The sequence below is a fragment of the Gymnogyps californianus genome, chromosome 8 (assembly GCF_018139145.2).
Source record: "Gymnogyps californianus isolate 813 chromosome 8, ASM1813914v2, whole genome shotgun sequence".
Classification (NCBI taxonomy): Eukaryota; Metazoa; Chordata; class Aves; order Accipitriformes; family Cathartidae; genus Gymnogyps; species Gymnogyps californianus.
In genome coordinates, this window is record NC_059478.1 from 3,547,733 (window position 1) to 3,572,360 (window position 24,628).

Here is a 24,628-nt window from a genome sequence, read left to right on the forward strand (position 1 = left end):
AAGCTACCTGAAAGCTCAGCCGGAATGTGAATTTAAGCAATGAAAATCTCCTCCTTTGAAACTCACTGTGATATTTAAAGTTTCGCACCCCTGAGACTGGGTTTTCAGAAAGCAGGTGCCTACATGCCACTGACTTCCACGGAGCTCAGATTAAGCACCGCGTGGAATGAATACCTATGGTTGTACCGGAGATATTTGTTCATGTTTGAAAATGTCTTTAAAAAAGGTTATTGTCTCAAAATATCCAGTATGGTATTAGGACACTGCATGGTGCCCAGTCCCCTTATGCATAATCACTACTGTCCCTAAAATGAGTAAGATCTGACATTGCAGAAGCATGTCAGGACAGCCAAATGAGCTGGAGCAATTACTATTTCAGTGCTAACCAGCTGACCAACAGTCAATAAAATAAACGCTGCCAGGCAAAGTGAGCTGTGTGTCTGTGTGAAGCCTAGTACAGCAAGACCTTCTGATCATGGCACGCGTTCACGGTTAACGTGACAGAAGTTATATTCCTTGAGCTATGGCTTTCCAGATAGTTTCAGTTCAGTGAGGATGGCCACGCTGTCTTTCAGAAGAAAGAATTTCTTGTTCTCAATTTTAGCATTTTTTTCTGACAGCTGAGGGAAAGGGAGAGGTAACAGGAAGGTGTTATTCACTGAAAACACTTCTAATCTTTTTCCCACTTCAAATTTTATTTGAAAACTTCCCAACTTCAGAACTTCAAATGGCCAGAAGATGATGTGTAGAATTTTGTGCACAGGAACAAGGCAGGTTTAGGAAGTTATCTCATATTAATTAAGGACATCTGAACAGTCTTGCCAGGCCCACAGATATTTTGAAGTGTCCTGAGCAACAACCTGAGACTGAAGTTTTGAATAAGACAATACTTCTAGGCCTGCCTATTAAGGAAAGAGCCTTCAATACAAACTAATCTCTACAAAGGTTTGGGCACAGTATTTTTGGAGATGACAATGCATATTTAGGAAAGGTAAGTCATAGTCCCAAATTCCCCTTGCTATTCTCTTCCTGGATACAGTGGGCATGTTTTAAAAGTTTCAATTATTTTAGCATCTTTTGGCACTTACTTCAAATGCACACGGCATACATCAAAATAAATCAGAGCTCTGCCGTCTTGGGCAGTGGACTGAGATACCCTCATGGATGAGACACGGCAGACACGAGGAAGGAAATAATTGACTGGCACAAGGCAGGGGTTAGCAGAAGTGAGACAAACCCATAAAACATATAGGAAGAAAGAAAACACCAACATGAGAAAACTCACGACGAGCTGATAAAGATTTTGGGTTTTAAATGGTGGTACTGGTGAACAAGAAGCCAAATAAAGCTACCTTCTTCCAGTTCAGGTATGGCAGCTACAGAGCAGCGTGTTTGTTTTGGGTGGCTAAGCTGAACTCCTCAATTTGGTGAGAGAAGGGAGTCCTCCCTGTGAGATGGGTCGTTGCTTTCCTGACACTGCAGACCGACTGCCACCATACAGGACAGGTCAATACTTGCATAGTTAAATACTCTAACTTTCCTGCTTGGCTTGAACTATGGCATTTTCAAAAGATTTGGGAAGAAGTATCAACACAGGAGAAAACTGTTGGAAAAAACAAGTGAGGAAGAGCAGAGCAGAGATACGGGCACGCACGTCTGCAAGTGATCTGACATCTGGTCCCTCACACATCTTCTCCATGCTGCCCATCTCTAAAACAAGGGTGGCTCTGTAATACAAACCAGGAAAGCTGTGAAGATGACTACACTAGAGTTTGTGAAGCAATCAGATACTATGTGCATCAATTAGTTTTTCAATCTCTTCACGATACCTCAACGCTAAAGATTTCCTTTTCTAGCATCCTCCCAGCTGCTCTGAGATAAACTGGTTTACAAACTATTGTGCTTTGCATTCAGCTTTATTTAGACTGGTTTAGCAACTGGAGCTGCTGTTAATAACAGAAATCCTATCTGGCAATTGCAGCATGGATATTCCCAATTTGCCAGAAGATTCTTACCTGCCATGTTTACTCACACTTTTGCAAAGCATCCAAGAGCTCCTTATAAATGTCTGGATTAGCTTCTCAGATTAATAAACAGATTCTAAAATTGGGGGGTTTTTTTCCCCGCACAACAAATCACATTACCAGTTATTTTCTTACACAAAAAATTACGTCAATAACCTCCTCCCCAAATGAACATCCCATGATTTTTTAAAAAGGCACAAATAAAATTAATCTACAAGAGATGTTATATTATTAAAACATATGCTGAAATCAAGAACGCTCAAGGCTCTATCGTGGCATTTTGTTCTTCATTGGTATTTCCATTATTATAGATCTTATGTATTGCCCTGGAAATCAGCTTTGAAGTGGAATGATGAATAAATGAAGATTTATTATTACTATCCTTATTAGAGGGATTTTAAAGTCATTAGAGACCAACAAGACATAATAATCATATTATATTCAATCTTCTCTAGAAGATCTCCTTTGATAGGCCTGCTAACTCAATTATTTAAATATATATTACAGCAAAATGCAGCATGCCTTCTACAGTTTGGGATAAGATGGAAATTTTTATATTTTGTTTGCAGTTAACCAGAATCTGTTCTTACAGAATTCATGGGTTTCGTGGTGGGTTTCTTGGTTTTAAACATCAGAGTTTCAAATTTACAGTGAACACATGGCTCAGTGTGTCTGCTCAATTGAAAAAAAAGGTTAAAACCTGGGGAGGCAATAAGGCACTGGAGCACAATCTTAACCTGCAGTGACATTTAGAAGTAAAAAGAAAAAAAAAATCCTCACAGAAGTGATGATTATATAGTCAATAGACTTGGCTTCAACCAACCACCACCAGGCAAGAAGGAAAAAGCATCTAGAGGCTCTGAGGAAGAACAGAAGCAGAACTGCACCACTCCGAGCAGTTCAGAAAATAGTCTCTGGATTCAAAGTAACATCTATAGCTCAGCAAAACCTCCTGATTAGAAAAAAAAAATATCCAAACAATGTATACCTGGAAATTATCTCCTCTTTTTCTAACGAAGGGTGGATAAACCCTAAGACAAACATCACAACTCCTAAAGAAAGCTTTGGGAATGGTAAGTGGTCTTCTAGACAGGCCACCTTCTGCGGGCATGGAGCGAGGACTGCAAAACAAGTATAAGGCTTGTGGCATGCAATTTGAGTGACAATAAAAAGGCAGAGGGCAAAGCTGCAGCCATGTTGGTGCTCGTAACTCCTGCATGGCTTCTTTGCCTGCTTCTCCCCTGAAACGAAGAGGAGAAAGTGCTGAAGGACTAGAAGTGTGTTCATAGCAAAAGAAATCAAAGCTGGCAATGCAATAATGATGCTGTTCCGGCAACTTCTACAACGTGAACAGAGAGTTGTTATCCAAGGCACAGAGAGCTGTACAGGAATTACTTAGGTCCTTTCCATCCCTCCTTTAGTCATCAAGTCCTGTACCATGAGCTTACCCCAAATGAGAAGCTTAGAGACACCACCATTTACACAGTTCTGAGACCACCTCAATGTCTTCTTCAGTTCAGACAACTAAGGATGTTTCCCTGCCTCCACTACACATACAGTGGGCCTCTTTCATAGCAAGAGTCCATGTTTAATGACAACCAGACAGGTCTTCTCTCCTCCCCCCAGCAAACACTCTCATTTAGTTACAGCTCTTTTCTGTTAGTTACAAGAGGGAACCTTATAACTCCAGGCTATGACTAGCCCCCTTCTTCTCTGCCCTCTGAAACTTCCACCATTATTCAACCTTGATGGCAGAGATGGTATAGAGTAGCCACAAGGTCTATATCACTGTAGGCTGGCATTGGCCATTCTTATTGCCCAGCTGGAAAACAAGTGCAATGGTATCGATGACCATCTAGTTCATTCCTCAGTAGCTCCACTTGCTACTCGTGGAGCTGCAATTATAGCACCAGAGCAAAGTGGGAAAGCTCTTGAGCACCAAAGACAGAGCTCACAGAAAAATCATGTGAACAACTGTCTTGTTGCCAGTGCACTTATTTGTGGAAAAAGAGTGGTATGTGGGAAAGCAAAGGTTTTTCAGCTATGTGGCTAAGGCTTACAACCACGCACTACAGAAATCCCTAAGTGGCAAAAACCCCCAACAGCCTAAGGCATAGGTAAGAGCAAAACTGGCTAGAACCAAATAAAAGTATTTTCCTACCTCTCCTCACTCAAAATGACCTATTTAATGCAAAAGCAAGATGGAAAGTACAGTCCTGACTATTGACTCGTTCTGCCTGCAACTTGTCTGGGGATGATGTTCAAGGAAGAAAGAAGAGTACCATTTTCATCTCAGGTGTTAGGCAAACGGCGAGAAGCAATATACTGTAAGCCCCGTCTTTCAGATCACACCAGCTGCCCAGGGAAGGCAGCACCAGCACTGAGGTATTTTCCTTTAATTCCATCATTGCTGTTCCAAGTCCTTCAGGATTTCCTCCACTTGTGAAACATCTGAGGCAAGCTGGGCTACTACAACTATGCAGCTCATACCTGCTATTTCTGCACAGGCACTTTATGTCAGATTAGTCCCTAGCTGCGAACACTGCAAGTGTTCATCATCTATGAACATCATGATATATGCATACTAATATTCCCAGGATGTTATTGACGCTATCACTACATCAGCCACTTTCCAACCCCACTTGTCGTCTCTGTTTCTTTTACTTTGCTGCCTCCTTCCCCACAACTACTTCTCTTACAGACTGCCTCTAATTCCCTTTCCATCACTTTCTTGCTCCTCATGAACCATCTGATTTCCCTGCTGCTCACCTTGGTCTTGCTTTGCCTAGTCATTCTGCAGTTAATTTTTGATCCCTACAGGCTGCAGAGATACTCTGCTCTTGGCCACTGGCTGGATGAGACACTTCTGTCCCTTCCTAGAAACAAGGAAGGAAACATTCAGCACTTTTGGGCACCTGGAACTGGACAGGCAAACACACGGTGGAAGTGCTGCCATGCTTTTTAACCTTTGTTGACCCTGTGGATCCTCCTGTATCTCTGGGAACTTATTCTGCTAAGATTTGTCATCCTAGCTGAGATCATCTGTTCAAATCTAGCACAACTACGCTCTCTCCTTGCAGGGAGTTGATGATGACAGCTCTCTGATACGGCACTGACTTCCTCCTTGATGACTTAAGGAATAACTCTGCAGAACATGTTACATGGAATTAATTTGGGACTAACAACATGAAAGTTTAATAGAAAATGAAGTGGGCAGAATACTCTGAGCTTTCAGATCTAACTCATAAGAAACAATGCAATTGCCACTACAATTTCCAATATGGGAGAAGGGGGAGCAGGAGTAGTATTCAGTCTCCTATGAAAGAGCTCTAGGCATGTGGCAAGTCCAGAAGATTGTTAAGAAGAACGATAACTATGATATTAAGGTGTAAATTAAAAAGTTGTGTTCAGGAACTATGCAAGGCACTGTACATGTGAAGCATGCGGCTTCCTGCTTCTGGGCATCTAAGCATCCTCTTGATCATTTATAGGTCCCCAAAAGACAGCAGTAAAGCCAGGTACACTCCAGCTCACCTTTCTCTTACACCCAATTCCTGATCTAGAGGCTGTCTCTCAGCAGCAAGGGAAAAACGTGGCTTCTGTGCTCATTCCGGTTAGCGTTCAACAAGTTAAGTCACAGACTCCAACACTTTGCTGAAAGAGGATCAGTCATGGAACTGGATCTTTAGCAATGACAAACTGTGTACCTAAACTATGTGCCAGGAAATGGTTAACAGCAGGTAGTATTCCTGACATTGACAGGTTTCTGTGAAATAGCGAAAGATTCACAGCCCTCAAATGGATCCCAGAATAGCTAAATGATACTGCTAACACCAGTCCAGCTCTATAAAGTGGGAGCCCTTTAAAATCCCTTCGGTCTTCTTGATCCTCTGCCTCCAGAAGTTACTTTAGGTTTCTTGTCATTAAAGTTATGATCTTTGGCCCGCAGCATGCAGTTAAACAAACAAAAAAAAGCTGACACACATATTGCCAAAATTGCTCCCTCACTAAATATCAGCTAAAATATAAACTCAAGTTCCTTTGAGAAACTAACAGAGCTTTTTGTTCATGACAGCACTTAAAGCTTGTCTTAAATAAAAGCAACATACTGAACTCACAATTCCAATACCAGCATCTCTCGGGTTAGTAAGAAGCACACACAGGAAAATAACCCATCATTTAGTCCTGAAGTTTGCTGAACAACTACTTTCTCTTCAGATTACGCCTCTAGGTATTCTTTCTTTGGGATCCACTGTGAGAGCAAGCTAGCCCTCAGAAAGGCTGAAAAAGTGAAATACCATTGCTTTTGAAATTAAAGGGAGATATTTTTTGCTGCTAGATGTGTCATTCCCACTACTACACAAACAATTGCTATAAAAACCACGAAAGAGAAGAGAAGTTTGGCATACTCAGTAGCAATGCACCTATTTTAAGAATAACAGTACCAAGTTAGCCTATTCACAGCTGACTTAACTTTCAGATAGATAACTGGGCAGATCTAGAAATTTCATTTCTGAACAGTCTTCCAGATAATTCCTAACATTTTAAAAACTGAATTATGATTTAGATCATTATCTAAAAAACACTTAGCGTATACTAACAGAATCTGGCTGTCCTGAAGCTGACTATGCATTTTATCTCATATCACTTTACCTTTCCTGATGCGCAAGTGTCTGTGACAAGACCTGGATCATAGGCCGGTCTTCCCACACAGTGAAGCAGATGTTTTCATCCCACTTTCAGAGCTTCCCAGTACCACTGAATCCCTCACAGAAGGTTATTTCTAGTTTCATTGTACCATCAAACCCTGTTTGCTATAGGACTTCAGAACTAATGTTTTATTGCTTTACAGGACAACAGACAGCATTAAGGAATTATTTTTCTTACTGAACAGATTTGTATTTTTAGGAAATGAGTCACCTATTTTGGTACCTAATGACAAATATATGAGACACATATATAAATATGAGAGGGTTGTGCAACTCGTTGTCTTTGAACTATTCCAGGATGCGCAGAGTTAAAGACAGTGCAGTACTGTACATCACTTAGAATGTTAATTTTCCACTAAGGATTTCACCCCGACCTCCGTTTCAGCTGTCGTGCTACTGTCCCTTGGAGGGGCCAACTGCACTATCGTCGTGATCTATTTTAATGTGCATTCTCCTTTATATTTCGTGAAAGGTTAAGGCTCCCAACTATACCTTCCAGAACATTCATGATGTTGGAGAAAGATGAAATCCTGCAACACTTACCACCAAACACATCTCCGTTCTGATAGTTTTTCCCCTTCTGAGTTTCCTCTTCGTTTTGAACAGTAGAAACATGCTTGGCGGAGGCACAGCCCATAGCTTCATTCAGACAGCTCCAGCTGGACCGAACCACAAATCATGTCTAGAGACGCACGCTCATTGTTTTAAAAATAATCCACCTTCCCGCGTGGTTGTCAAATCACTTTTACCTAAAGACAGCAAAAGAGAGAGAAAAGTATTTAACTACATGTATTGACAAAAGGTAACCTCTAAATGTAGAGCTTCAAGACAACAAATAATGGGGTTTGTGAAGAGGAGTACAAGAGCACAGACTGTCTCCATCATCTTAGGTGTTTAAAACCATATTCAATAAACATCTGACATAGGTAGAGCATGAAACGACATAAGTAGCTCAAGCCTGCCTTGGGATAGGAGCACAGTAGTTGAGCTCAAAGTCTCTTCCAGCCCTGTTCTTTAATCCATGGCTTGAAGAAAGCAACATGCTCACAAATGTTTCCCACCCACCCAGCTATTCCCCCAGAACATGTTTTTTTGTAAAGAAGATAAGAAACTGGCAATATCTGCTCCTCCTGTTCCTTTTACCAATCTACCCGGCAAGCCAGATTTCTTACAAAGTATTTTAGTGATTAAGAGCTGCTAATTGCAAGTGTTCAGACAAAATAACCCCCCTAAATCAATTAAAGATCTTACGTTAATAGATGTGAAAGAGGATAGCCAGCTGTATTATCTTTTTTCTATGTGTTCATTACTCGACTGGATCCATAAAACCTCCACTGCTCAAAAAGGCAACTATCCTCATCTTAAGATGGAATAACACTCCCTGAACAATCCAGATGTCACATAAAACAAAAGGGGGAAGAAAAACCTAATTTATAGCTGTAATATTTTAGGTTAAAAAAAAAGTTTAAAACATTAACTGTTTAATAACTAAATGGTTCCACACTCAAACAAAACCAGCTTCAAAGCTGGGTGAACAACCTGGCTTGCCTTTCCACCAGCCAAACCTTTTGGAAGAGGAGGAGAGCTACAGGAAAATGAGAACCACTGCTTTTTACCGAGTTGTTTGGTTCAACTACAGCATAAGATCATACACACAATTTCTTAACTCATTACTTCTGGGTATTTACTTTAAAAGGATGTGGCTCATTTTACTCCATGCCAACCACAAGAATTTTATCTACAACAGCAGACAGGTGCTCTTACCTAGGATACAGCAGTATCCATCCCACCAGAAATGTATAACCCCAAAGAAAAACTTTTGAGTTTTACTTCCCTGCGCGCTCAGCACGAACAGCACGCCTGCGCGTGCCAAGGCAGCACCGTGACACAGCAGGACATGGTCTAGGAGGGCTCCGTGGCCGCCCTGGGAAGGATTTCCCTGCCCATCCCCAAAGTCACAGAAACAAGGATGTGGCCAGCCAGCCCAAGAGCAACTCTGCTTCTGCTATTGCAGCCGCAGGTTCCCTGACGAGCGGCTTTTACCATGCAAGGGGAAGGACTCTGGATGCAGAGCCACCTCTCACATCTACTCACAGACCAGCTTCCACCTTCCGTCTTCCTCTGCACAGAAAAGTGCTTTTCTCCACTTAACGAGAGCGTTCCACGCAAAGCTTACAATGTACATATGCTCAATCCCTGTTCTAAGCAACTAACCCTCCCAGTCACACCTGTACGTGCATCTTTCTTTAAGTTCAGTATATTCCCAACATGCTTTCTCCTTTTTTCCTTCCTCCTATATACACACACTTGAGCGTAAATTTCTAATTACCCCATCCTTCTCTTCTCCCTTAGCCACAGCTAGCTACTCACCTGAAAATGCAGGATTTTAAACCAGACCTTCAGGCTGTTAGTGGAAGGGAGTGAACAGATCCCCCTGGAGCTATTTTCTTAACCCTATATGGTTACATACATATTTTTTTTTAAAGAAAACCTACGTTGTGCAGCAAAAGTCAGTATCAAGCTAAGGAAGCTTTCTGCTTCCTCAAGCAATCGCCAAGGCTATTCTTCAAACCATTTTAATCCGTCTGCTTATCAGATGCATAGACAAAGCTATAGCCCTGCTAAGAAACAAACCGCCCTCAAGAAGCCTCTGTACACATCCGAGCAGTCAATATCCAGAGCAGACCATCCTAATTACACTGCCACGCGTTGTAAATACAGGTACACCCATTTTATGTAAACTATATTAGTTGTTCTTAAGTTTTTGCAAGGCAGTGAGGGTCACAGCTGACAAGTCATCTTCACGTGTGTCCAAAGAGCATGACAACCTGCACTAAGGTAACAGGTCTTCGTCTCACTCTGGGGGTGGGAAACAAGGTTCCATAAGGATTTCAAGCATCAGCCACACTGTGCTTGCTCAGGAGGTAGGTCAAGACACACAGAGGTGTGGGAGATGGAGGAGAAATAGCAGACCGCGAAGGGGAGCTGCTAACCAGACTGGAAACTAAATGTGGACTAATTTTCTTAGAGGATGCAAATTTCCTTAAAGACAATAGATTTTAATAGACTAGCTGAAACAAATGAGGGGGTAAAAATGTTTTTCGCCACAGAGTCCCTGTTTCAGATTTCAGAGAAAAGCAGGAGCCTCAAGGTAAGCAGAGCCTGAAAACAGTAACTTTGATTTCTGATTTCAACTATAACCAGTTATTTTATCCCAGGGAAAAGGATGTGGCCAGCTATGGGGCAAAGAGCAAGGGGAGACCTGATGTAACCCCAGAAAAGACAAGGAGGTGTGTAGGTGGGACCGCTAACGGGCTGTACATGGGAGAAATCGCCACACACTGCAAACCCAGCATCTCTGTCACAGAACAGCCAAACTGCCCTCACAGAAGTACCTGTTGAATGAATTACGCTGTTGCCATTTTCAACTCTTTTTCCTCTTTCTTTTTCTGTCTCTCAGCAGGGACCATTTACAAAAGGGGAACAGCTGCTTAGTAATAAAAACCAAATGTATTTCATAACATAGCAGCGGGTTGGTTTTTGGGAGGGGATTTTTTGCGAAGCCTTATACACAGCCAACATGCAGCAAAACAAATTGCAAAATACTTAATCGTTGATTAGTACCCAGGAGGGTGATGGTCCTGTCACCCAGGACCGGCGAGCTGTAGAAGCAATCGGGAGCAAAGAGACACAGAATGTGAATGCCGAAGGATAAAGCTCTTCGGGGGAGGGAAGGAAAAAATACCCACAGTCAAATCTCTCCTGCAGTATCTTGGTAGCACACACCATCCTTGCTAAAAATACGGTCACATTCGAAGGCATGCTGTGATTAAAGGAAACAAATGGGAATACAAGAACTGGAAGTTTCACCTTTTACATTAAAGAACAGTAATCACAGCAGTATCTGAAAAAACTACACAACTAATACTTGGGTTATGGAGGCAATTTCTCCTGGTGCCAATAAATTGGGCTGAAAAAGCTACTCCAAAATGACCTCCAAGGTAAGTCCAACATACATTTCCAGGCACATTTCTTGGACTACTGTAAACATAGTGCAGCGAGACAGACGACACTGCGACACAGATAGCTAACACAACCCAGAATTAGCAGAGGATTTAAAACAAAACAAAAAAACCCCCAAAAAACGAGAGTCAGAGAAAAGCAGCATTAATTCTACAAGAGACAAAATCTGCGATACACAACACCGTGATGCTCTCCAGCCCTACACTGCCCCCAGCCTCGGGGAAACCTCTCCTGCCCGAGTAGCGAAGCCCGCAGTGACAAGGTTCGGGTACCGCTCAGGAATGAGGTGCTGGTCCTCATTCAGCGGGATGCCTGCAGAGGGTTCTGAAGATGTGAAACGCAGTACTTCGAATGGCAGCAGAATCTGTTCCACCTCCTCCTCCACTTTTCCACAAATATAATTTTCCCTTTTGTCTTCCTGAGCATTTTGGGGGCATACAGATTTTTAGAAGCCAAAAATAAAAGGAGTAAGAAAACCTCAAACCATTTGCAGCTCATGTTCGCCACCCACCATCATTAATTATCAAGATTTGAGAGGCAATTTACAACTCCAATCTGCAAAACGCTAGTGAGAAAAATCTCTCAGGCAGATCAAAAGTGTCTACACCACCCTCAAATTAAATGCGGCAGGTTTAAGATTAACATCTTATGTGCGGGTCAAGAAAAGACTATAGACACTCAGGTGCTGTACTTCGTACCCCAAGTTTCTTCTTAGCTAAAAAAAGGGGAGCTCATTTCTTAGAATAGAGATTGCTGTTGGAAACCTTAACCAAATTTTTTTTTTTTTGAGGCATGTCTATATTGCGCTTTTTCTTTTACCAGCTCTTTCAACACTTCATTAATCCACTTGTCATCCCCTCACCTCTTATTTCCGACGGTCGCGTACAAGGCTGCATCCTTGACCAAACACATTTTGCTTCCACAGCTGAAAACCAAACACTTAATAGCAAATGGAGGCTCTCCAGTGTTTTACAACAAATGTATGTTAATTCTTCTACTACCACAGATGTATTTGTTTTCATCTTTATTGCACTGAGATAACCAATCTTTCATCTTCCTCAGGCTGCAGATACATCTAAAAGTTTCCTTCCGTGTCGACCACACAGGAAATCAGGTTAAAATTTCACAAAGCTCAAGAGATCAAAGCAACGAGCTTCGTGCAACCATGAAAAAACCCTAAGCTACAAAGAAAAACCACACTGGCTTTTCCTATAACACCACCTAGTCCAGGCAGAACCCAAGGATTTAACTTAGTGCTATTAATTATATTTATATCCTATAAGAAATAGGCCTGTTTGATTTCCATTTGATTTTTTTTTTCCCTCCCCAAAAGAAGAAAGCAGCAATGTCTTCTGAATTTGCCCTCCATGAGGGTCACTGGAAGTCAGCACCTGGGAGTCCCCCACTGCGATATCCCTCTTCCTCAGCTACCCTCCACCACCTCTGCCAGAAAAGATGGCTTTTGGGGTTTTTTTCAACTGCCAAAAGGCACTTTTGAGCCAAAAAGATGGACCTTTTGCCTTTGAAATGCACCAATGGCCTAAGGGGGGGAAGGAAAAAAAAAAAAGATTAAAAAAATATATATATATCACATAAACTCCGTTTTTCCTTCTTCAAATTATTCAAACCAGCATTGCTGGTGAATAGCACAGTTATATCGAAAATTAACCCACTGACTTGCTAAATGAACAGGGCAAGGTTACAGCAGAATGAGAGTTGCAAACACTCTGGAGTAATACCTTGCAGCGGCAGAAGGGGAAAAAGAAAAGTCAAAGTGAACGGTGATGCTCTGTTCCTTTGAACCCAAGGCAGACCACACTCCCCTCCGCCTGTTGATACTAATAGCCATGAAATTAAGCATTTTCTCCCCTCTATGAATTGTTTCTCTCTGTGATGCAAAATTTCTGTGTTTATTACCACATTTCAGCATCCTATTGGAAACACGCTGTTCTGGCCAGCTGGGTGAATGCAGCAGTAATCTCGCTGAAAGGGAAAAGAATGAGTGCGGTGCTATAAAAATCAATAACGCGCAAGGAAACGCAGAGAAAGCGCACCACGGTTTTACAGCATTTTATTCAAGCTGCACTAAAAATACCATCGACAAACTAAACCAGCCCAGGATGGTGGAACATGCTGTTTGCACGTATCCTCTCTTGGGAAGCTGTGCTCAGCAGATATCATATTCGAAGCATTCACTTTTCAAAGAGCAAACAAGAATACCGCAATTTGACAGCTAAAGAGACCCGACAGAAAAACCACAGAAGCTCGTCTACCTAGTTTTTCCCAGCAGGGAGGGCCTGGTTTGAATTAATGCTACTAATTCATATCATCAGGTTATTTATCCTATTACAGGACAGACTTTGCCCCGCTGAGGCTTATCTTACCTTTTTTATCAGCAAAATCAGCCTTTTATTTTCTTTTCTTTTGTTTGCAATCAGCATTTCTGCTGATCCAATACATGTTTTTTGATGTCTTAAAGCAACAAGTGATTTCCAAATAGAACAGCTCTCAACAGCAACACGATACTTCTAGGGAACATTTTCTCCTTACTCAGTCTCATAAGGAGAAATACCACCAGTAAGTCCCTGGGAAGAGACTTCACACATCACACAGTAAAATACAAATGAGGAAGCGAAGGGGAATCCAACTGCAATCTTCCTCTTCATTCACACAGGGTTGAGTTGAAGTTACACCAGTGTGAAAAGCCCAGCAACCCAGCAGCAAGATATGTCAGTCACAGGACCTACCATTTTTGCTGTTTCCAAAGAAAATTAATTAAATTCTATTCTGTTGGGTTTTTTTTTTTTAAAAACCTCAAATACTTTAGGAGTAGTGATAGGAAGATTACCACCACCGTTACAGAATGCAGTTCTAGCATCTAATTTTTTTTTTCCCTCTTTCTAAGGGAATGAATAGACAAAATATTGAAGACAGATGAGACCTTATAAGACCATCAGCTGGCAATACTGTAGGGTTTTTTTTCCTTGCACACAGAGGAAAAATGCACTAGAGATAGTATGTTTCTGGTGAGAAAGCAAAATTTTCATACAACATATTTCACCTGCACAGCCTCTTTCAAACCAGTAGTGGTGCCACAGCTTCTCTTTACCATAGTAGGTGGTGCTACTCACCCAGAATTTCCAAAGAATCAGGACATTTATCCTACATACTATCCCTTTGCAGAAAAAACAAGCACTTTTCATTAAAAATAAGATTACATGACAATAAGCTGAGAACACCTTAAATATTTCCTGCTTCTATATAAGCGATTGCTATAGCTGCTACAAGGACGTTACAGAATTGCAGTAGAGATTTCCACAACACACACAAAATGTTCAGATGTGTGTTTGCTATCAAACACATTTCAGAGCCAGTTTCAGAGCTGGTGGGTCACTACAGTATCTCAGTCCATCACCCAGTACTTCTCTTTTGGGTCACAGTCAGCGCTAGATGATTGAAAACCCAACAGAAACCAGCATAAGGGACCTGATGAAAGGCAACAAGACCCCTTCCACTCACTTTAGGTGGCTTGAGGTCACTTCCTAAAACTCAAATTTCATGGAAGAAAGATTTTCTGTGATTTATTTCCAAAGGGATTTTGGAGATGTAGTGCTGGTGATCACAGCCCAGCCAGTCACGCTGGTGTGATGGGAGATACTAGACAGGACTACAGAAAAGCCAGGTTCAATCCTCCTTAGTACACGACTTTCCTGTATACCTAAGCATGATCTCCAGCACTTACTGTAGTGGGTAGGGTGCCCAAGTACCTCTGAAGTATAAAGAAAACCAACAGGCTCTCCTATTTAATTTTATTTCCGTCTTCATGGTTTAAGAGCAAGATATGGTTTACTGAGCAAGACATAGTAAAAGGCCCTGAGGTACAGGAACAGTGATGTATACAATGTTTTGTACACATCTAAGTACACATCTGAGCATCATCTCCCTTTTGAGAACTCACTCCCCTTGCTTTGCCTTACTAAAAATAATTTAAAGATGCAACCATTAACCCTAGCCAATCAACCCCATCATTTAGAATTAGACTAAAATAAAATGATGTAGTAGCTGTAGCTGCGCCATCAACAAAACCATTTGCTTTGGAGGAAAACCTTGAGAGATAATTACCACGCTGTGAAAAAGCAGCTTCAGCCTCCTAAATTCCTCCTGCCCTCTTCCCACCAGTGATGAGGAATGCACCTCCAGATGTAAACATTGACTTTGGCTTGGAGCTGAACCCTTTTTAGGACTGCCCCTCTCCCAAAAAAGCAGTGGCTCAACGAGTCTCTCCTAAAAATGCAAAGCACATACTTCTTCATTTCAACAGTAAAAGCACCAAGTATCTAATACCACACATTGGTGGTATTAGACTTGGAGACTTGAACTTTTTAGACTTGGAGGTCTAATCTTTATTCTTTGTTCTTCCACACTTTTATTTCCTTCCCAAACTACTTTTTAGTCTGTCTCATGTGCCACCATGATGGTGGAAATAATCACACAGAGATGGGTCTGCTTGATGCCTCCAGCTGTGCGACACGCAACCTCTCCGCTCTGTGCGGCGATGATTAGCATCTTTCAAAACTCAGTAAGAGCACCTTTTTGCATCATCGTATCACAAATCTGGCACAGCTACGCTCCCCAGGAAAGGGACTTGTAGACTCCCTGAGAGCTGGGATGCGTGCAGGAGTCTCCGTCCCTGCTCTTCAGCCCATCTGACCTCAGCGCCGTGCGCCCAAGGTGGCCGTGGCAGTGCAAAGTGATGCTGAAAGAGCAGAGATTAATTTTTCCTCTCCGGCGCCGGGGTGCAGCACCTCCTGTTATAGCAAAACTCCTTTGGGACCTAAGACTGAAAGCACACCGAAAGCATCAGTGCTGTGCCACCTGGCTCTGCTAGGCAGGAGAGAGGAAGAGGAGCGTGGCTGACCTACCACCCGCTGCTGCAGTGAGGAGGCAGCGAAACTGCCTCATCGCAGGGAGGAGGATTGAGGCAGGGTGTATTGGAACAAGACTGATCTATACAAGATGAAATGCTGGCACTGAGGGAAGGGGGCTGATGATTTAGTCTCCTATGACCAAGTCCATTTAATCCCCCCACGTATTTCAACTGTACCCCATACCTACAAATAACCAGTGCACCTATGGCCAAAACAACCCAAAGCTAAATAAAAATTGCCAATCCAACTGGCACAACTCAAAAGCAACCAGCTGACCTCTGAGGTTTATTTTGGATGCCATGGAAAATGCAGGGTCTCCTAGACACCGAGATTCGGAAATGTCTCAGTCTGTTAACCAGTCAATGAGACAGGAGATGTTGGATGGAAGCACTGATTATTGAATACCTGAGGTGCACAGCGACACACAGGTCACCTGAAGTCCTTCCAAACAAGCTGGGCAAATGTCCATCAGTGCTGGAGCACCCTCTCAAGTATGTCAAACAAGTCTTGCCATTAATGGATAACAGCAACTTTGATACTTCTATGGAGTCTTTTTTCAGACAAAGTGAAAAAAGAGTTTCCATGGACTTGTGTGCATGTTTTTTTTAAGCACAAGGATTCCTAATGTAATTACCTGTAATTGTACATTTTCAGGGTCTCATCCCCCTTTAGACCCACTGATCTATCCTAACAGCTCTACAATAAAAAGCCTCCCAATCAGTTGACTGGGTGTTCCCCAGAAAATCCTTAAAAATGTACACAAATGAGATGACAGACCCCATCATCATCTCCCCCCGTCTCCAGCTGCATCAACGAATGACGACCGCAAATACAGCGACAATTAATCTATCTCCCCAAACGATCGTCTCCAAACATACAGCATGGGATTACCCCACCTGACCTTGGGAAACTACTTTCAGTCCCTCTAGCCTGCCTCGAACATATGCTCTCCAGTTACGCCGTGCGCTTCCAGCTTTCACCTGGAGACCTTTCCTTGCTCCCTGCTAAGTTTGGCCAAGCAGCAAGGTTGGCCAAATTCATCACCGCGGAGGAAGAGGGGAGCAGCTGCAAGCTGGAGGGGGGCTGCTGGATGTCTCTGCAGCACCACAGAGCCCACGATCTGCCCCCTGGGTCGCTTCCGACACATTGTTCATCCAAAGAGCTGTGGCAGGAGCTACTTCGCGTGCCACTTAGGTTGAAATTAAAACAAAACAACTCAGCTATGCAGAAGCCAAGGGGGTGACCTGCTGCTAATGTGTCAGCAAGGAAACATTTGCCATATGCACCTCTGCTGTTTCTGCGCAATCAAAGCATGAAACAATTTAAAGGGGCCTCCTTTTTTTGGAGATGAGCTAGAGAAAGAAGAAATCTTTCTTCACTAACCCGATAACACTTAAACGACAGAATAAGTGCAGAGGTGCTGCTCAAAACCATGGGAGGTGGCTCGTCCAGGCTGGTGAGGAATAATCCCAGCACAGGCACCCGTTCCCATGCACGGCTGCCTCCTTTACAGCTGAAACGACAGCTACAATCTAGCTAAAAATCATCAGTTAAAATTAATGATAAAAGCTAACAAAGCGGCTCATTTCACTCTTAGTTTTTGTGAACAATTGTATAGGGTTCAGCACTCCTACTGGGGATTTTTTTCACGCAGTCAGGACATTTCCTAACCGTAGTCCTATGTAAATGGCACAAATAGGAATAAAAGGGATGGACACTGCAACCGCATTCCCAAAATTACACCACTGACTGCTCCCTCCTGCTTAGCAGGGTTACTCCTCAGGATCAAGGAGAAGAAAACAGGATTTTTGGTGCTGAAGGCCACAGTACCCAAACGTTTGCGTTAGTATGGTTTGACTTGAGAGTCCTATGTGATATCCTATCTGATATCGTACCCTATCACGCAGGTTATCCCCTGGAAACCCACGTTCAGAGGGCAGCTGGGAAAGCAGGCTGTGCTCAGGAGCAGGAGAGCTTCAGAAACCTCCGGCCAAGAACAGGCAGCTGAAAAAACACAGGCAAGAGAGGAGCCGGGCTGTGGGGAGGAAAAGCGATGTGTCACCGCTCCTGTAAAACCTGTTGTGATCCATCCCCTTCTTTGATCGCATCTCCCCATCCAGCGCTCAGGCACGGGCACTTCTGGACATCCCTGTTGGAGGTTCAGCGCTTGCAAAAGACATTTCCTTGCTCCGTTCCCTCAACACAGATTTAGGAGCTCACCGGAGTTGCAGCTTTGGGTAGGTGCTTTTTCCTTTTTTTAAATTTAAAAAAAAAAAAAAATTAAAAAAAAAAAGTCTTACAACATCATAAGTTATATTTCCATACTCTCCATTAATGCTAATAGAGCAAGTAATGGAGAGTTTTCCTTTCAAGGGTGAGATGGTGAATGGATATGTGCATAACCAAGCCTGGATACTCAAAAAATAAGATCTAAACCACGTTCCAGCCTATGATATAAATAAACGAGCAGTGGACCAGCCAAAAACAATTGAAATATTTTCAGTTTATACTACCACAGTTATAACTCAAACACAACCAGCAAGCGCAGAGCTGGATCAGCGGCACAGAGGCTGCAGATCTCTCCTCCCACTGACGATGCTGATGGGGTGCCTGACTTCCCTGGGTTACAACAAGGAGCAGTCAAGGCAGCAGCAGACCTCATCAGGATTAAAAACATAGAAACCACCTTCTATCTTCTTTAAATTACCTACATCGTATTCAGGCTGTCAGCATCCTGCCCCTGTACTTTGGTCTGTTACGTTCCCCCAAAAGTGGCCACGTTAATTTTCTGTGTATAGGCAGCTGGCTCTTACTCGGCATCTCATATACCTGTACAGTGCTCTCGTGCTTTGACCCACAGTTTAGAGATCTATTTGAACTCAAAAAAACCCTGTGCTTAAAACCAATTGTGTATAAAACAAATTAAATCTTTCAAATTAGAAATTTTAGGGGAAAACACATCAAGCACAACTTTCTATTTCATGGTGTAAACTTTTTCTGGATACCATTTGAATTGATTTAAACCAAACACCATGCAGAATAATAATTATGAAGCAATTTTTGGTACAGAAAGAGGTTTAAGAACCACTTTGAGAACATTTACACCTTGCCCATGAATCCCAGCTCAGCAAAACCCCTGCAGACCTGAAGGGCAGGGCAGTTATGTCAAGGACACAGTATCCTTTTGGAAAGGTCTGTTACCGTTTGGGTGCTGTTACCCACCAGCTGACCATCAGCTGGATATCATCATCTCTAGGCCTGACCTGCACTGATCCACCATCAGAGCATTTGTTACCTGCTTCAACGCAAAGGTCAGCCAGCTGAGCAAGAGCTCCAACTCATGGTCCACGTCTGCAGAGATTACTGCTCCCAGCTGCCTGTGTTGTCCCCTCTTTAAGGGACACTTGCTCCCAGTAGAGTGAGCAGAACTTCTGCCACTCCACCCGGGACATCAAGGTCACGTCAGTCTGTGCCCTGACTCCTCTTTGCAAGCGGCTGAATCCAAAGCTATTTGCAGTTGATACAATCAAGACTCAAGAGTGACTGACCCAGCTGCTGTCCCAAAACGCACCCAAGCAGGATGGGTACATTTGGATTCACCCAGTTCATCCAAAGCTGGTTTGAAACCACTTTTACAGATCGAGTGTTGTGACTCTCCAGGTCAGCAGATCTTTAGTGCAGCACTAATGCATGCAAACGCCACGCCAGTGACTCTTGCATGCACAGCAGGGACTCTGTGATTGCAGAAGGCATTAAATAACATCAGGTTGTCTTTGCAAAGCGTGCATGTGCCTTCATGTCTCTTGAGGAACAGTGAAGATTATAAACCAATCAGTGCTGATCACCATCAAAAACTGAAACTGGAACTGACTCGAGGACCAGGAACTATCCAAAAATATTTCAAGTACTGCTCTCGACTCCCTCCATGCAGGACATGGAACTTAACTCATCTAGGGAGGAGCAGGGGGTCATACATCAGTCTAGCTGCGGGGCCATGAAGTTTCCAAAGTCAGGGAGATGAATTGCTGGCTTGAGGTCCTGCAGTTGTGAAAGGTGTATAACTGAGCACAAACAAGCTGGAGGAAATAATCCCGAAAGAAAACAGCAAATGAAGGGTTCTCCCACGCCCCCTCACAGTCACCTGGCCACACAGTTGAGCTCTCACTGTGATTTTTCTGCCAAACCAATATGTGAATAGAAGGGGGGGAACACCTGAAAACATTAGAGCCTCACAGGAGTCAAAGCAAGGACAGATGCTCCCATACAGAGCAGGGAAAAAAAAATACATTCTGCTCAACTGTAGGAGCAGAGAAGAAATGTGTGACAAATAATTGAAAAAGGTTCCAAATACCATTGAATACAATCAGTAGGAATTGAAGCATAATAGGAATTTTTTTTAAGAATTGTGCTGCCAGAACAATACAAATGGCTACAAGATTATAACTCTTGTGGATAACCCACGCCAAAATATGCCAGCACAGACATCCAAAAACTAAGCTAAAGCTCTGCAGATGCTCACCCAGGAAGAGAAAACTGATGGGAAGGAAAGTTAATGCAACACTGTTCAATTTGCAAGAGTGGAACAAAATAATATAAGTGCCCTGAAGAAAACAGAAATATGTATTACAAGAGACTGAGAAGACTTAGAAAAGCAAGAAGGACGTGAGTACGTACGCTATTTGGCTGGCTTTGAGGACGGGCTGAGCAGGTAATGGCTCCGAGGATACGAATGCATCACCCAGGCTAGCTCTCCACTGGTCCACACTGGGCCTCTCATTCATATCCAAGGGCAGAGGACAACATCCACAGACGTGGAAATTTCACCCAGTGCACCGTTTTCATCATCTCGAGACCAGAGGGACAATCCTGATTCAAAAGCATTTTCCCATTTCTTCTGCTATGGTCCAAGCAGGTCTCCTTTCTCACGGGGATGAACTGAGCTGGCCCTCCAGGAGTTATTTTGGCTCTTTTTCCTTCTGCTCACAATGAACTCTCCTTACAATTACTTTATTATTCAAATGCTGAAATATTGCTCCTTTTCCAATTCAATGTCCACTGCACTAAGACCTTCAGGGCCTTAGTTATTATATACTGTCACTAGCGTAAGCGGCCAAGGAACAACACGTACCTCTCCATACTACCCACATAGCCACAAAGAATTGCTAAAGCCATCTCAGCAGCCTTCAAACTTAAAATATTTTGATCTACTGCTGATATTTGCACAGAAACTACACGAAAACCGTCACATTGCAACAGTGCTTACACTCAACAGCATAGCATCGGTTTGGGTTTTTTGATAACCTCTCTACAAGGATGTCATATGGCTGTATCATCTTCCTTAGGGACTCATCTCAAAGCCTTTAGCCCTGGCATGTTTATTACTTTGAGAAGTAATGTAGTGTTGGTTAAGTTTCATTTATATCTTTGTTTCTTCTTTTTTTTGTTGTTATTTCCCTCCTCAAGTCCAGCAAGGACTAATTGCAATAACTTGTTGAGTTGAATCGTCTCCATTTCCAGCTCTGTAGGTTCACCATCCCCAGCTGGGTCAGGTCCAGCAGGACCATTTCACCGACCAGGGTCCGCAATTCCCTGCGACAGTGAAACTTCAATGCAGCTGCATCCGAAGTTAAAAGGCAGCCAACCAACATCTGTACAATGTTAAGCTCATTGGCCCCTTTACTCCCACATTTAGCTTTTTGCACATGAAAATAGCAGCTGCTTTCCTAAGAGTAAATTCTGCAATATCTTTATAGCCTTCCTCTCCCTCTTTTAGCTTCAAGCGTGAGAAGGATTTCTTTTTAAAATTAGAAAAAGAAATAAGTTTATGAACTCTAACAGCAGGCAGGCTCTCTTGGATATGCTTTTATTATGTTAGGAAAGCAATACTGAGACTAAATTCAAAAAACATTGAATTTGATATTTAGGGGGGGGGGGGGAGAAGGAAAATGGGGGAGTCAAACTATTGCAAGTTGTAGTACTTCTCCAAAAGCTAACACTCAAAATTAGAGTTTACCAGAAGCTTAAAAGACACAAAACCATTCCCATCAGAGCAAAGCAGGGCAGAGCGAAGCACCCGAAGAAGCTCCCTTGCTGGGGTACAGAGCTGACAGTAAGCCAGCCACCAACCTAAAACACAAAAACTGGTTTTAGACAACTATGGAAAAATCCTTCAGCCTGCGGGACAGAAAGCTTACCCATGGTTTCCTCACATCCCAAGAACGCCTGGCAAGCAGACCACAGTTGCTCAGCCCTTTGCAGGAGACCTGGTCACAGACATACAAGCCCACCTGGCTCCGGTCTGCCACAATCCTCCCTCAGGCAAAAATCATTGCACATTTTTTTAATGATTTTTTTTTTTTAAATAAATTTTTTTTTCCTTCTTTCCTTTTTTTTTTTTTTAATTAAAGTAAGGCAGCACCAAGAAAATTTTTAAATAACATACACAAGTCCCATCCAGCTCTCTAATCTTGGCTTTCCCTTTTGCAACGCTAAAAAAATACACAATAAAAACACTCTTTTTTTTTTTCCTAAACAATGTGATTGCACCACACAAAACCAGCTTTTAAACAGTGCAGCTATACGGCCCCAAGTATAAACCAATGCTGTACAAGGTCCTGCACAGATTGTGCACCTCCCTCCCGAGCCCACGAATGCGGATGGTCACGGCTGAGCAAGGAGCCTGTAAGACGTTGGTTCAATGTTGTAAGAAAAACCATATAACCAAGTCCAGTTCCCTAGAACAGCATTTAACTCAAAACAACATAACTGTAAATGCTGGCGTCATTTATAGCACCTGTAAATCATATACTGCCAGACAACTGATAAAGACAGTCTCATGAAAATCAGCTTCCAGAGCAATATGCACCAAAATACCATAAATCCCTTCAGTTAGTATTACTGTATTTTTCCATCCCCATGTTATATGCAAATTCTGCGCAACTGAATTACGATACTGTAGCTGAGCACTTACCAATTATATTTTAAACAGGCTATTTAAAGGTGCCTACATCCCACTGCAAAAAACGTCATTAGGATAGAGACAGTGGAAAAGCATCAACCTCAGAAGCTAATAACAGGATTCTTCTCTCTTCACTTTGTTTCTCTTCAATCACATTTTTTATAATTAAAAAATTACACGATGAATAGCCATTGTTTTGTCATCTACAGTAAATCATTTAATACACGTCAGTGTTCATAAATAAACCGTACTTCATCAAGGTGAAGTTCAGATCTTTGAAACTCCAAAGACTAAATCCAGAACATCAACATGAGAGCTTGAAGCTAAAAAAGAGCAAGGACAGAGACGGTATTTCTGGTTCGTCAAGGCTTTGTGCAGAATGACGCGGAAAGAAGAGCCATTCTGCATGCAAAGGCCTTCACAGCTGCACCTTCCCCTACAGCGGCGTGACAAAGTACCAGCACCAACATGGAGAATCCTCTTAGTGACTGTCATCTGTTTGGAAAAGCGACAAGTTTTAAAATATATTGAAATAAAAACTAAAAATTGCCACATTTTCCTTTTATTTTTCCCCTTCCCTTTGCTAAAAGAGAAGTAAAGTCTAAGTACTCAGGTTTACCAGATATGCTGTAAAGCTTAAAACCAAAAATAAAAAAAAAATTAGGACATTCTGCCTGGAAATCATTTCACTTTCCTTTCTGATAAACAGCCTGCCATAACTTAACACTCCATCATGTTACTTTGCTGTGCGATAAAACCTGAGGCTTTCCTATTTATGACACTGGCGTTGCCACCCCTGGAAGAGGTTTTTCAATATACCGAGACCCCACAGCGCTGCGGTGTAGAGAGCAAAAGCAAAAGTGCTTTAACTGCAGCTAGAGCAAGGAAAGCTTGGTTTGAAACCTGCCGTACGAGCTCACAAGGAAACCAAGCAGCACGACAACCAATTTTGATAAGGAATTAGGTGAAATCAGCTTTGTGTTACCAACGCCATCCCGCCTCCTCGCGGCAAGATTATGGGAATTATCGACTGCTTGCCGGGATGGAAGGGACCCTCTCAAGTCCCAAAAAACACCAGGCAAGGAGAGAAATGTCACGGCAATAAGGGAAGAAGGGAAAAAGTTGCTTAGCAACTCTCTTATTCTGACAGCCCAGTTGGGTGAAAGAAATTAAAAGTATAAGGGTGAAGGAACTAAACATAGAAATTTTGTTTTCTACAAGGTCCTCAGCTAACGTGAATCACATCGCTCGGGTGACTTTTGTAGAGCTAAGTCAGCCTGTGCCAGCTGCAGATGCAGGGCAAAAGTAACAGGTATCAACAGCTACCCAATGAAGAAATAAAGCAGCAAAAAAACTGGGGAAAGAAGCTTTGACCACCTTCAGGCTCTATACCGAAGGCACACAAAGCAGCCACTTGGATTTCATTACCCAAATGCCAACAACTTCCCCCAAGCATCCCAAAAAGAGAGTTTCTGAGCAAGCACCAGAGATCAAACTTTAAATACAGCCAAGATGCAAAACCAGGAACGGCAATTCCTCGGGCGTTTGCCAGCCGGCACGCACAGACGGTACCAGCTGGAACAGAAGCTGTAACCCTGTCAGCTTGGTTTCTCCTCTCTTTTTCGGCAATAAAAAGATCTTATACAGGCCTCTGAATTCGAAGGACAAATGATAACGTTAAGCTAAAATGTGACAGGAGGAATGATGTGGATGCTCACATAGCCCGGGCTTTAAAGCTGGGCTTACCAATGGCTTCACATCTTCACTCTGGGCAACCCATTTCCCTGATACGCATGGATCCCCAAACAGAGACTCAATAAAACAAAGGAGATACTTGATGCAAACAAGCGTTTCTGTAGATATACTGGTTTAAAAAAAAAAAGTATCAATTTTTGCTATTATTTGACACAGAAGATCAATCTGCATGTGACCAGTGCATTTCACTTTATAACGTAACTGATAAAAGTGTAATGGAACATCAATCTT

General features: G+C 42.6%; 1 protein-coding gene across 3 annotated transcripts in view; it reads right to left on the reverse strand.

Annotated features, from left to right (window-relative positions):
• C8H1orf21 (chromosome 8 C1orf21 homolog) overlaps positions 1-24,628 on the reverse strand; it is a 126,802-nt gene that overhangs the window by 68,519 nt on the left and 33,655 nt on the right. For all 3 annotated transcript variants that reach the window (XM_050901375.1, XM_050901376.1, XM_050901377.1), the window contains exon 2: positions 7,277-7,482. In XM_050901375.1, coding sequence (XP_050757332.1) covers positions 7,277-7,370 — 94 coding nt within the window. In that variant the 5' untranslated portion in view covers positions 7,371-7,482. The remainder of the gene's footprint in view (positions 1-7,276; positions 7,483-24,628) is intronic.